The sequence below is a fragment of the Patagioenas fasciata genome, chromosome 28, assembly GCF_037038585.1.
Source record: "Patagioenas fasciata isolate bPatFas1 chromosome 28, bPatFas1.hap1, whole genome shotgun sequence".
In the NCBI taxonomy this organism is placed as follows: Eukaryota; Metazoa; Chordata; class Aves; order Columbiformes; family Columbidae; genus Patagioenas; species Patagioenas fasciata.
Window position 1 is genome coordinate 5,768,186 of NC_092547.1, and position 13,295 is coordinate 5,781,480.

General features: G+C 64.3%; 1 protein-coding gene across 2 annotated transcripts; it reads right to left on the reverse strand.

Moving 5' to 3' along the window:
- Window positions 1–50: 50 nt before the first annotated feature.
- On the reverse strand, window positions 51–10,176 carry GALNT6 (polypeptide N-acetylgalactosaminyltransferase 6). Of its 2 annotated transcripts, XM_065858965.2 has the most exons (11): window positions 9,959–10,176; window positions 7,276–7,863; window positions 6,094–6,266; window positions 4,777–4,926; window positions 4,466–4,700; window positions 3,190–3,307; window positions 2,909–3,109; window positions 2,196–2,327; window positions 1,349–1,450; window positions 1,111–1,263; window positions 51–754 (listed from the first exon to the last, which is right to left on the reverse strand). In XM_065858965.2, the coding sequence occupies exons 2-11, from the start codon at window positions 7,761–7,763 to the stop codon at window positions 641–643; spliced, it is 1,866 nt and encodes a 621-aa protein (XP_065715037.1). In that variant the 5' UTR covers window positions 7,764–7,863; window positions 9,959–10,176; the 3' UTR covers window positions 51–640. The 2 variants fall into 2 exon arrangements, with proteins under 2 accessions (XP_065715037.1, XP_071656101.1); XM_071800000.1 differs by having other exon boundaries at window positions 657–1,263.
- Between the last annotated feature and the right edge of the window lie 3,119 nt (window positions 10,177–13,295).

Here is a 13,295-nt window from a genome sequence, read left to right on the forward strand (position 1 = left end):
ATTAAAGGAGAGTGGGGGGGAGGCTGGAGCAAGCTGAGACGGGACGTCCATAAAATAAATCATCTCTTTATTCGAGGTGCTGTACCTAAAGCCGGGTTCTCCCGCTTCTGGGGGGGTTTCGCCCCCACGGTGAATCAAACAGCAAGGAAAGCGGGAGCTGCTCGGGGAAGCCAGGAGGGAGACGGAGCCTCGGCGGGGGGGACGTGCGGGCCGGGACCCCCCAGCTCCGCACCCGTGGGACCCCCGAGAAAATCAGCATCATCGTTACAAACAAAACACCCAACTCCCCGTCCCAAACCAAGCCTGGTACCCAAGGCAAACAGCCCGGCTGCTCCATCCTGGCCGCACACAACGTCCCATCACGTCCGGTGTGAGCTGCAGAGGCTCTGGCTGGGGGGGACAGGCGAGCGGCAGCGGGTGCTGCGGAGCTGGGTAGCGTGGAGCATCCTCCGGCATCCCCACGGCATCCGGGGGGGCCCACCGGCTCAGCTCGGGCGTCCAAAGGCACGGCGCTGAGTTCAAGGCAACCATGAAATGCAGCATATTTAAGGCTTCCGCTTCTTCAATTCGAAAGAAGAGAGCGGGTTTGCGCGGAGCGCGGCTCCCCGAGCGCGGGGGGCGCCCGGCGGCTCTGCCCCCCTCAGGTGAAGGCCCAGAGCTGGTGGGGGTCGGCGGGGTCGCACGGCACCAGCGCCGGGTGCTTCCCCCGCGCCGACAGGCAGGCGCCGGACGCCGGGTTCCTGATCAGCCGGTCCTGCCGAGAACAGAGACTGGAGCTGTTTAAAAGGCATCGAGACGGGGTTCTCAGGGACACGGGGGAGGGCTGGAGTTGGGCTACGGTTGGACTCCATGGTCCTGAGGGCCTCTTCCAACCAAAGTTATTCTATGATTCTGTTCTAAGTTGCGCCAGGGGTGGAAATTGGGGGTGATTTGCCCCCAAAGGGCTGCGGGGCATGGAACAGGCTGCCCAGGGCAGGGCTGGAGTTGCCGTCCCTGGGGGGCGAACAGACGAGGGTCTCGGGGACATTTTGGTGACAGGGGTGGGTGAACGGTTGGACTCGGTGATCCCAAGGGGTTTTTCCACCCCAAACGGTGATGCCGCGGCCTCACCTGCGCCAGGTCCCACTCCTCGCTGCCCGGCACCTGCCCCGGCTTCCCCCGGTACTGACACTCGCCCAGCTCGGCCGCCCCGGCGCCCGCCCGCAGGCAAAGCTCCTTCCCGATGTTGTGCCGCAGCTCCCGCTGGCTCGTGTACTCAAAATACTGCGGGGGGCAGCGGGAGGGGACGTCAGGATGCTGAACCCCCCGAGTCACCCCAGGGCCATCCGGGGGCTGGGGGTGGTAGCACCTGGTTGCCGCCCATCCCGTGGCAGGGGTACATGATGAGCGGTTTCCCGCCGTGGTTGTTCTCCCCGACGTCCAGGCAGCTCTTGGTGCCGTCGTTCTTTATCTGCAAAGGGGGAAAAGAGGGGCGGGGGTGATGTGGGAGCCACCGCGGGTCCGGGCTTTCCAGGGCGCTTGGTTATGGTAACCATGGCCGTACAGAGGTGGCCGCGGTGCCAGGCGCAGCGCCCGGGACCCTGTCCTGCCCGGACACACGGAACGCCCGGCGCCAACGCCCGGCCCGCCGCGGCAAAGGTGGAACCGCCCGCCGCGGCGCTTGCGGGAAACAACAAGCGGATCAAAGCCTGGGTTAAAGCCGGAATTAAAGCCTGGCCGGGATCCAGCACCCGGCCCTCGCCCCATCCAGCGGCCGCTGCCCCAGCGCCCCAGCCCAGGGGGTCCAACTCCAACCCCAAAACCCAGCTTGGAAGATAAGGAGGTGTTTTTGGCAGCTCCACCCGTGGGTCGGAGCCGGTACCAGCTGGGCTTCCCCGCCTCCCCATCCATCCCAGGGCAAACATGGTGCTCGAGGAAGTTTTCGGCTCTTTCACCCGATTTAACCCAACGCCACGTCCCGCGGGTCCCCCACCCCAAACCAGCTCTGCCGGATTCCAGCCCTTGCACCATCACCCGGAGACCAAACCGGCCCTGGTAGCTGGTGATGGGCACGGTGACCAGCATGGTGACCGGCACGGCCGCACCAAACCCCTCCGGTTCGCGTTTGAACACAAAGCCCCCGCACCCAGCGTTTTGGGGAGCATCTCCCGCCCAGGCCCGAGCGCAGCGGGAGGCTCCGGGCACCCCGCACTCACCGCTCCGTAAAACGTGGGGGTGAGGTCGGGGACGAACATCTCGGGGTAGACGTTCTGGAGGTACCAGCTGAAGTTCTTGCAGCCGAGCTGCTCGCGCAGCCTGCGCCGCTCTGTGACGTCACCGTACGCCTTCTACCGGCAAAGCCACGGGAGACAGTCAAACCCAGCTCGGAAGCCAGCGCGGGAAACACAACAACAGAACCCTCCCCGCTCCATCACCGCATGGCCAGAGGGGCGGGGGGGCTTGCAAGACACCCCCAGTCCCTGGTAGGGACCCACAGGGTCTGGCTGCCCATCCAAAGGGATGGGGCGTTTTGGTATCGCAGCACGAGGTTTTGGGGTTGGAAATGAAATTTGTATATCGAAAATTGAAGGGGAAGGGGAAGGGGAAGGGGAAGGGGAAGGGGAAGGGGAAGGGGAAGGGGAAGGGGAAGGGGAAGGGGAAGGGGAAGGGGAAGGGGAAGGGGAAGGGGAAGGGGAAGGGGAAGGGGAAGGGGAAGGGGAAGGGGAAGGGGAAGGGGAAGGGGAAGGGGAAGGGGAAGGGGAAGGGGAAGGGAAGCAAAAGAGGGAGCGGGGAAAGGGGGCAAAAGAGGGAGGGGGGGAAAGGGGGCAAAAGAGGGAGGGGGGGAAGGGGGCAAAAGAGGGAGGGGGGGAAGGGGGCAAAATGCCCCAGGCCCAGCCCCGTCCTCCCCTTCGCTCTGGCCATCTGGTACCTCTCTGGCCATCTGCGCGGCCTGCTGGTTGCGCCGGTAGAAGATGTGCTTGTAGGCGTCCATCCAGACCTCGGCCAGGCGCACCAGGTTGCGCGAGATCACCTGCGTGCCCTTGGGGAAGCTGTGGGGGCTCTTGGAGCGGAACACGTGTCCCACCACGGAGCAGGGGACGATCTCCACCTGCCCCCCGCACTGCCACACCTGCGGGGCCGCACGTGAGCCGCGGCCACGACCCCCGGCAACCGAGCACCCCGGGGACGCCGCGGGGACCCCGTCCTCACCCTGAAGGACATCTCCACGTTCTCGCCCCCCCAGATCTCCATCTGGTCGTCGTAGGAGCCGATGTGCTGGAAGTAGGACCTGGAGATGGCGAAGAGGCCGCCGGCGAAGGTCGGGGACCTGCGGGGAGCGAGGACTGAGGTCAAAACGGGGGTAAAAATCCAACGGGAAAAGCAGAAATCTGAGTTTCGGGGACACGGCGGGGGGTCTGCAGCCCCGTCTCTCCCTGCCCCAGATGTGGTGGCTGCGGGGACAGAGACCGGGGTGACACCGGGGCCTCGGCTCAAAGCCAACAGGGGATTTTGTTACCGAAAACCAGACGGGGCTGGAACAGAAACTCGCTTTGATTCAAATAGAAAAGTTAATAACAATTGAACAAGAAGGATGGGCCGAGCTGCTGCGTCCCCAACGGGGGACACGAGACGCCGGCGGCAGCCGAAGCGCCGCTCAAAGGGACCTTTATCGGGCCGGGGACGTCTCCCGGGTGACCCGCGCACCAAGGGGACGCGATGGGGCCGGCGCCAGGGCCGGTGTCCGGTGTCCCGGGGGGGAGCGCTCGGCTCAGCACAGGGCATGGACAGAACCGCGGCGAGAAAACCCACACGGGGCTTCTCTGCGGGAAAACAAGGGGGTGGGAACAGGGGGTTGGGTGCAGTTTGGGCCCCAGGTGATCCTCGCGTTGTGGGGATCCAAGAGCCAGAAGACACAAGGCAGCAATTAAAGCCTTAGCGAGGGACCTCGCGGGAGCGGGGGACGGCTGGAGGCAATTCCGGGGCGTATTTGCAGGTCTGTTGTGAGTCCACCCTCACCAAACCCGGTGGTTTCTCCCCCCAGCTCTCTGCCGCCCCGGTCCTGCCTCCCTGAGCGCACTCCGCGAGTTTTCGTTGAATCACAGAGTTATTTTGGGTCAAAAATCCCCTCAAGATCATTGATCCCACCGTTCACCCAACGCCGGCACTAAAACGTCCCCGAGACCCTCGTCTGTTCACCCCCCAGGGACGGTGACTCCAGCGCTGCCCTGGGGAGCCTGTTCAATGCCCCACAGCGCTTTGGGGCAGAAATCACCCCAAATTTCCACCCTCAGCCTCCCCGGCGCAACTCGAGGCCGTTTCCTCTCGTCCTGTCGCTTGGGAGCGGAGCCCGACCCCTCTCGCTCCATCCTCCTTCACATCACTGCGGAGAGCGAGGAGCTCCAACCCCGGCACTCCTGGAGCTCCTCCGACCCTTGGACCACCCCACCACCTCCAGGTGACAAAAGCGGTGCCCACAGTGACCCACTTGATGGGGAAGGTCTCGTCCTTGCGCCGCTGCCTCTCCCGCGCCGGGACGAGCTCCCAGCCGAAGGTCAAGCTCCAGTCGAAGTTGCCCCGGCTGTGCTGCTTCCCGTTCTGCACGGGCCTGGAGAACTCGAAGGTGTTGAGGTCGATGGTGGCGATGTCGGGGCTGACGACGGCCGTGGGCTCCTCGGCGATGCGGGACAGGAGCGGCTCCAGCCAGCCGTGGAAGCACTCGCCTGCGGCGCGGGAAGGGTTGGCGCGGGAAGGGGACCGTGTCACCCCTCCAGGGACACCCGGGGGCGGGGGACTCACAGTGGGCGTCCAGGAAGGTGAGGACGTCGCCGGTGGCCACGCTGGCCCCCAGCAGCCGCGCCGTGATCAGCCCCTTGCGCTCCCGCTGCCGCACCACGCGCACGATCTGCAGCTGCTCCACGTAGCGCTCCAGCTCCTCCTTCAGGTACTCTGGGGGGAAGGCAAACGGCTCTGCCGGGTGTCCCCGTGTCCCCCCAGCCCACCCTGCCCCTCAGACCCAGCACCTGGAGCCGCCTGTCCCCAAATCCAAGTGTTTCTGGCCAAAGAAAGCAGGTTTGGTAGAGGAGCCGGTCGCCCAGCCCGGCTCATCCCCCATCAACAAGGGATTAGAGGGATGATGGGGTGAGAAGGTCTCATGTCCTGTGGCTAAAGCGTCACCAGGACCGAGCGGATGCGCTGTCACCAAGGGGAGGGACAGGGGACAAGGTGGCAGCCCAGGACATCAGGATTTCTCTCCTGCCTTGGCAGACGCGGCCAAGCAAGAGCCAGGGATGGCCAAGCAGGAGTTGGAACACCCAGAGTCCCATCCCCAGCGCTCAGGAGCATCCGTGTCCCCACCACAGCGGGGGACAAGCTCTGGGTGAGGCGTCCCTGCCCTGTCCCAGGCTCCTGCTCCGCGATGCCGTGGGTGGAAAGGGAGCGTTTATCTCCACGCGAGGGCAAAGTCCGCTCCTCTCCAGCGCCCCGGCGCTGAACCACCTCGTTAATTTGCTCTGGGTGTAGCTAACGAGGACGGCAGCGGGCGGGCGGGCGAGCCGTCTGCGGGGTGCGGGGGAGCACCTGGGCTGAGTTCACAGGGAAAGCCCCGTGGGCGCTCCCGGGTGGATGGGAACAGCGGGGAAGGGACACGGGGTGCATCCCGGGGACTCAGCACGAGCTGCTGCCCCTCCGAGCGCCCAGAGCTGCGGCTCCCGGGATGGAAAGATGCTCTGCCCCCCTCTGCGTCCCTCCAGCTCCTGCATCCTGCCATGGGTCCCACGTCCCATTACAGCTTCCACGTCCCTCCTGCTCCTGAATCCTGTCACAGATCTCTCTGGTTCCTGCATCCCAGTACAGCTCCTGCATCCCTCCACAGATCTCTGCAGATCCCATGTCCCTTCCCCTCCTGCATCCTGCCACGGATCTCTCTGGTTCCTGCATCCCAGTACAGCTCCTGCATCCCTCCTACTCCTGCATCCTGCCACGGATCAATCTGGCTCCTGCATCCCACCATGGGTCTTGCATCCCATTACAGCTCCCGCATCCCTCCAGCTCTCGCATCCCATCACAGCTCCCGCATCCCTCCAGCTCCCCTCTCGCACCCCGGCGGGTCCCCACCGTCGGTGCTGGCGTCGTCGACCAGGATGACCTCGCGGAGCAGCAGCGCCGGGGAGGAGTGCAGGACGCTGTACACCGTGCGCAGCAGCGTGGACCACGCTTCGTTGTGGAAGACGATGACGACGCTGGTGGTGGGCAGGGGGGGGCAGCGCTTGAACTTCTGGTCGATGCACCTGCGAGAGAGAGCGGCGGCGGCTTGGGCCGAGGGGGCGCGGCAGAGACAAAACCCCGCTCCTCACCGCTGCCATTTCATTGATTTCTCCCCCTCACTGGTCACATTCCGGCGCCAATGTCCCCCCATTGTCACCGCTACACCTGCTAAGCACGGACAATCGCCTGGCGGCACGGGGGGCGCGGTTTGCACCCCAGGGCTGGGTTTCTACCCCGTTTAAGCCTTTTTTCCACCCCAAACCCCCCCGAGCAGGCAGGGGCCGGGGGCCGCGCTTTAATCCGCGCCCGCGGGGAAGCGGGGAAGCGGGGAGAGGCTGCGGTGCTGCCCGCGCCCCCCCCCGGGGGCTGCGCCGGTTCCGCTCGGCTGGGAAAGAAAAGGGGAAAGAAAAGGTCCCATCAGCGGAGCGGCCGGAATGAAAGGGGGGAGCGGGGGAGACGCGGAGCCCCCCGCCCGGAGCAGGTACGTGGGACACAAAGGGGCACCGCGGAAAACCAGCCCGGGGAGGAAATCACAGCGCGTGTAAAATATCATCTAATAAAGGAAAAAGGGGGGGGGAAAGAGGGGAATGAGCGGGGGGGGAAGAAAGAGGGGAATGAGCGGGGGGGGGAAGAAAGAGGGGAATGAGCGGGGGGGGGGGAAGAAAGAGGGGAATGAGCGGGGGGGGGAAGAAAGAGGGGAATGAGCGGGGGGGGGAAGAAAGAGGGGAATGAGCGGGGGGGGAAGAAAGAGGGGAATGAGCGGGGGGGGAAGAAAGAGGGGAATGAGCGGGGGGGGGAAGAAAGAGGGGAACGAGCGGGGGGGGAAGAAAGAGGGGAACGGGGGGAATGGGGGGGGAAGAATAGATATAGGTAAAAATAAATAGATGTATGTAATAACTAAATATATGTATAAATCAGCGTGTTTTTCCAGCTCTCCCTCCACTCGATCCCTGCCCGCCCTCGGTGACCTCCCGATCCCCTTCTGTCCCCCTGCGGCCCCCAGCCCATCCGAGGAAGCCGCGGGTCCCTCACTCGGGGGGGCGGCTGTCGGGCCCCAGCGCGCGCTGCAGCGAGATGCGGTCGCTGGCGAAGGCGTTGAAGCAGTGCTTCTCATAGCCCCGCTCCTTCTCCCGCGTCTCCTCCGCCGTCCAGCGCTCCTTCCTGAAGGCTTTGCCGTCGGCGCCGGGGCCGCCGGGGTCCTGGGGGGGCCTCTCGAGCAGCGGCCGCAGCTCGGCCGCCGTGTAGGCGCCGGGGAGGCAGGAGCGGGTGCCGGGGGGCGCGGCGTCCTGCGGGGCGGGCGCGCGGATCTGCAGCTTGGGCATGGAGTCGCGCAGGTTGTGCACGGCGCCCAGCATCATGTCCAGGACCTGGCCCTTCCGCTGCACCACGTTCTTCAGCCACGGCTCCTCGCCCGGGTCCTTGCTCCCCGCGTCCTTCTGCAGGATGAAGAGGAAGACGACGAAGAGGGCGCCCGCCAACGCCACCTTCAAGGGGCTGGAGCGTCTCCGGAAAAACCTCATTTTCTGTGCTTTTTTCTGTGCTTTTTTGGTTTTTCCGACAGGCGTCTCAGGGCCGTGGGCTCTCGGGGTGTTTCATGACGCTCCGCTCTGCTCCGTTAACCTGGGCAAAAGGAGGAACGCCCGCAGGTGAATCCACAGACTGGAGGCGCTTCGGGTGCATCCCCTGCATATCAGGATGATATTAATTATACAGTCATACAATATGAATGATACAGGGTGTGGTAAAAAGATGGACCCGATCTGAAATCGCCAAAGATACAAAGATACAGTGACTCCGAATTGGGCCCAGCTCTTGGAAACGCCCCATATGCCAACACCAAGTCCCTTTGCTGCTGTGGAGCCGGCGGGACGGCCGCGATCCCCCCAGCCCAAAAACACCCCAAAAAACGCAAAAACCAGGAAAAAGCGAGGGTTGGAAGGCGCTGCGAGCTGCGCCGGTGCGGTCGCTGCGGCCGGGGCGAGCCCGGAGGCCCCGCAGCCTCCCGGAGCGAGGCCAAAACCAAAGCTGCACAAATCTGCAGGACTATTCCTGGCTGCGCAGAAAGAGCCTTTTCCCGGCTGTTCACACCCAGGACAGAGCACACGTGCAAGACCCCACGCGCGAGACCCCACGGCGCTTCGGGCTGAACCGGGCAGCGGATCCGGCGCCCGGAGCTCAGCAGCGGCCGCAAAGCCAGCGCCGAAGCTCCCGCGGCCGCTCTTTGTGAGCCGACAAGCTCCACGGGAGCCATTCACCGGCATCTCCTCCTCCTCCTTTAGTTCTTTCACTGATTTTTTTCCTTCCTTTTCTCTCCATTGCCGTGGCAATGGGCACCTGCCAGCAACTTCAAGGGCGCGGAAGCTCCGGGTCGGGAGGAGGAGGCCCGGGGCGTCCCCGGGGTCAGCGCTTTCGCTCAAAGCCGGCCCACGCTCCACTGCCAAGGGCGCCCAAGCCGTGGTGGGATCGGGCAGAAAAAAGCAGAATTAAGGCGAAAAATTAAATAAATCCGCCTCGATTTCTGCTCCTGTTCAAGCAAAGATGCTCCCGCCCCGCTGGGGGGGCTGAGACCTGAGGGATTCGTCGCACAGCACAAGTTGTGCAAGGAGTGACCGGTTTTGGGGAGGAAAAGCCCATTGCCAGTGCTGCTGTGTCTCTCCGAGAGCCTCTCTCTTGCCACATTGTGGTGACCACACTAATGAAGCGCGCTCGTTAGCCGTGTGGTGCTAACGAACCCCAGAGCGGCACCTGTGCGCTCACAGAGAACAGGGGGGTGTGCGCAGCTGCAGCTCCCGGGGGTCCCACCCCGAGCCCCCCCTAGAAAATACAAAAAGCAAAATAGATCTCCCCAAAAAGCCCCCAAAAGCGCCAGGGTGGGCCCTGCAGCGCGAGGTCCCAGCGCGTTTGTGCTCTCAGCCGCCAGCCCTGAGTGTGCGGGGTCACCCCATGAAACCTGCCCCCCAAAAACCACCTTGGGATGGTGATCCCGGGAAAACCGACACCAACATCAGCCGGTGGGGCCCCGTGGGGTCGGAAGAGGGGAAAGAGGGATTTTTGGTGGGAATTCGGTGGCAGCCGGAGCCTTCCCTGCGGCACGGGAGGGAGGAATCGCGGGGAGAGGTGGAAATGAAAGCAAAGCCAATCAGCCCCCCCAGGTGATGCCGCGAGCGGACGGGGCGGCCGACGTGGCCGCGCGCTCCACGTGGCAACGCGGCGGTGGCCACGACCGCGACGGCGGAGGCGCCCGGGACCGCGCAAAGGCAACGAGAGCGGGAAAGGGGGCGCGGCCCCGGCCCCCAGCCCTGCGCCCCCCGGGATGAGGGAAAGGCCGCGCTCGGTACCGGTGGTGCCGAGGAACAGTCGGTCCAGCCCCGGGCTCCGCGCAGAGCCCCGCGGTCGGGACGCAGCGATGCCGGGGGGTGTGAAGGGGAGGTGGGCGCTGCCCGGCGCACAGGGGGGGTCCCACGGGGTTCCCGCCACCGAGTCCCCCCGTCCCTCTTTGTCCCGGGTGACTCCGTCCCGGGACCCCCGGCCACTTCCCCGGGACCCCCCGCAGCCCGTCCCCTCGGGGGTGCTGCGCACCAGGAACCCCCGGAACCCCGTTCCCTGGGGGGGGCGGTTCCGCACCGGAACCCCGGCAGCTGTTCGTCCGCACCGCGACCACCCGAATCCCCTGTGGGCTGGACGGGGGGTCCACACCGGGACCCCCCCGACTCACCTCTCCACCGGTGCAGCGGAGGCTCCGCACCGAGACCCCCTACACCGTGTTCGCCGCGACTCCGCACCGGGACCTCTCGGTCTCTTTTCCCGGGGCGGGGGCTCCGGACCGGCGCGTTTCCCGGTCCGCTGGGGCCGTGCAGCGGGACGGAGCCCCGGGCCCGCGCTCCCCGTGCCGCCGGTTCCGTCCCGCTGGGGCGGGGCCGCCGCCACCTGCGCCGCCCCGGGGTACAGGTGCACACGGGGCGGAGCCGCGGTCCTAGCGCCGCCCGCCGGGGCGGAGACACACGGAGCGGGAGCGGCGCCGCGGTCCTAGCGCCGCCCGCCGGAAACGCCGCGGGCTCCCGGGGCAGCGGCGGCCCGGCACCGGGGTACCGGCGGGGATGGGGGGTCTGTAGGGGCCGTATGGGCGGAGCACGGGGGGAGCCGTGAGTGGCGGGGGCTATGGAGGCTATAGGGACCTGATAGCGAGGGCAGAGCGGGTGACGGGGCCTGCAGTGGCCACAAGGGCCTGGTGCTGGGGTTGCTGGGATGCACGGGAACCTATAGGTGCTATAAGGACCGCAAGGGCCTGGCACTGGGGGTGCCGGGAGCCACAGAGGCCTACAGAGGCCATAGGAGCATGACCCCAGGTGTGCTGGGACCAGTGAAGGCCTGGCACGGGGTGCTGCCAGGAGCTGTAGGTCCTATAGTGCCACCAGCACGATGCGAACGCCTTTCTGCCCGCGCTCCTTCCGCGGTTCATGCTGCTTTTGTTGTTATTATTCTTATTTATTAATTATTCCGTGGGCGCTCTGGAACCTCCTGAGCTTCCCAGCAGGTGACCGGGAGCTTATTTACCATCGCTTTTACCAAGATGCAATAATCACTGGTAATACATTTTTGTGCCGGCACAGGAACCTGCTCGTTATTCCCATCCCTCTGTGTCCTCCCTTATCACCCGGACCTTCCCTTCACCCTGCAGACCACGCCGTGCCCCCCGATGTGCAGCCCCGATGGCGAGCGCCCTGATTCCCAGCCCCTCCGCACCGCGGCTGACACGAGATGGTGGGGTCTTCATGAAGCTTCGGGCTCCGCACAGCGCTAAAACCCCCTGGAAAAGCCGGGTGATGCGAAAGAGCCGCTCGGAGCTGCTCCAGGGACGATGCGACAGCTCCGAGCCGTTTGGCAGAGGGTTCCCCCAAAGTCCCTGCGCACCCCAGGAGATGCAGCGGTTGAGACAATGGAGAAAACCCCCGAATTCCGGAGGGATGAGCCCTGGGAGGGTTTTAATCCCCCAGCTGAGGATTCTCCCTCGGCTCCTGCACTGCACGGAGGATTTGGGGGATTTGACCTGAGGCAGGGCGAGTATTAATTTGGATTATTGGGATATTGGCTTGAACATTAGCTGCCTTACGGGAGATGAGTCGGGCAGGGCTCTGGGGCACCGCACACAAACACCCAGCGGCCTCCGCATCGAAGCTCTGAAGAAAGGTGGGGGGAAACTGAGGCACAGAAAAGGCCCCTGCATGGCACAGAGAGGAGCCGGCGCTCACCCGCCCTTCGGAATTGCCTCCCGTGCTTTTCAGAGCTAAATTGAACCCCGGGTTTGTGCAGCACCTGCCCGCGCTTCACCGCCGCTGCTTCCTGCCTGCGGGGGTTTCGCTCTCAGCACAAAACCGTCGGGGAAAGCCCCTGCCCCGGCGTTTGCTGCCGCCGAGCGTTCGGCCGCGCCGTGCGCAGCCCGGTGGCCGCGGGAGGGAGGGTGCCCTGCGCAGAAGGCGCAAAACGGGGCCGGTCGAGCCTGGCGAGGTCCGCGCCGCGCCGCGGGGGACGGGCGGGAGGAGCCTCCGAGCGCGTTGCGCCGGCCCCGCGCCCGCAGCGCAGGTCCTGCCCCCGCCAGCCCCCGCGTCCCGTTCCCTCCGGTTTCTTTTTTCTCAGATCGCTTCTTTTAATTGCAATTTGCAAATGACTGTTCAGGTTACGCAGGAGATTAAACAATCCCCCGGGGCACCGTCCTGCTGGTGTCACCGAAGCGATTTGGGGGAATGGAGAAGCGGTTAATGACTGAAAAACCAGCGGGGATTGCACGAAATCAATACGGCCGACAGCCCCGAATCGCACGCTTCTTAATAATTAATTGGCATAGTTATATATAACCCTCAGACAAAACACATCCTCTTCATCTTTAATTTGATACGTTAGCTGCTTTGGAGGGTGCAAAATGTTTAGCTGCGTTTTTCTAGGAATCAGCGGGACGCAAAGAGCCGAAAGAAGCCGTTGTTAGGAGCACGGGGTTTGTGCGTGGGGAGCAGCGACACCTGCCCTGGGGCGGACCTTACCATTGCCCGGCGGTTCCCTGGCTCCGGGCCGCTCGGGGTTCCTGCCCGCTCGGGGTTCCTGCCCGCTCGGGGTTCCTGCCCGTCACGCCGCCCCGAGCGCCGGCGGAGGCTCCATCGGACCCATCAGCCGAGCCGCTAATTACAGAGCCCGGAGCTCCAAGTCGCGGCGCCGAGCGGCGGCGAACCTGGAAAACATGACAGGAAGCGACGCCGATTTGCATATTTATGCTGGTGGGGGTTGCACGGATCTGTGAATCAGACCGTTCTCTGCAGATGGGCGGCAGATTGGTGCCGAGCTTTGGTTTTATTTATTATCGCTCCGACTGGTAATAATTGGTGCGATATGGTAAAACTGGGGAGTCTAACCCGCAGTGCAGCTGTACAAGCAAGGGGCGATGTGTGGAGCACAGTGCCGAGAGGTTTTCTCGGCGGTGACCGTGTTCGGTGAACGCGCACCGTGCGGGCAGCGCTGGGTGCTCGGGTTGGGGTGGTTTTGCGGGCAGGGGCGGGTCCGGGCGGTTGTGCCCCTGCCCTGGGATCCCGTTGCCCCTCTGGGTTTGTTGCTGGGGGTCCGTTTGCTCTCACGCACAGAAATTCGATCCCTTGGTACAAAGTGAATGAGAAACGCGGCTTTTTGCAGGTAGATCTTTCAATAAACGGGACGGGCGAGTTTCCCGTCAGGAGAGATCGGAAAATCCATCAAGACGCACCAAACCATGTGCAAACACCCCCAAATTCCAATATCCGGCTCTTTTGGAGCCACGTTTTCAGAGGAGCCGAAAGAAACGGGGATCCCATGGGGCAGGAGGGGGAGCTGAAGCTCCCTAAGGGGAGAGGGATGAAACATTGGCATTTTGTGCAGCAAGGACGATATTTCTGACTCTTGTGGTTGTCCCCAGTCTCTTGATTGTTCTGGGAATCGTTGCTGGAAATGGGGAAGGGGGGTCGCTGCTGCTGGGAGATTTGGGGTTTCGTTTAAGAAGGTGGGTGATGATTTGGGGGGTCACAAAGATGCTG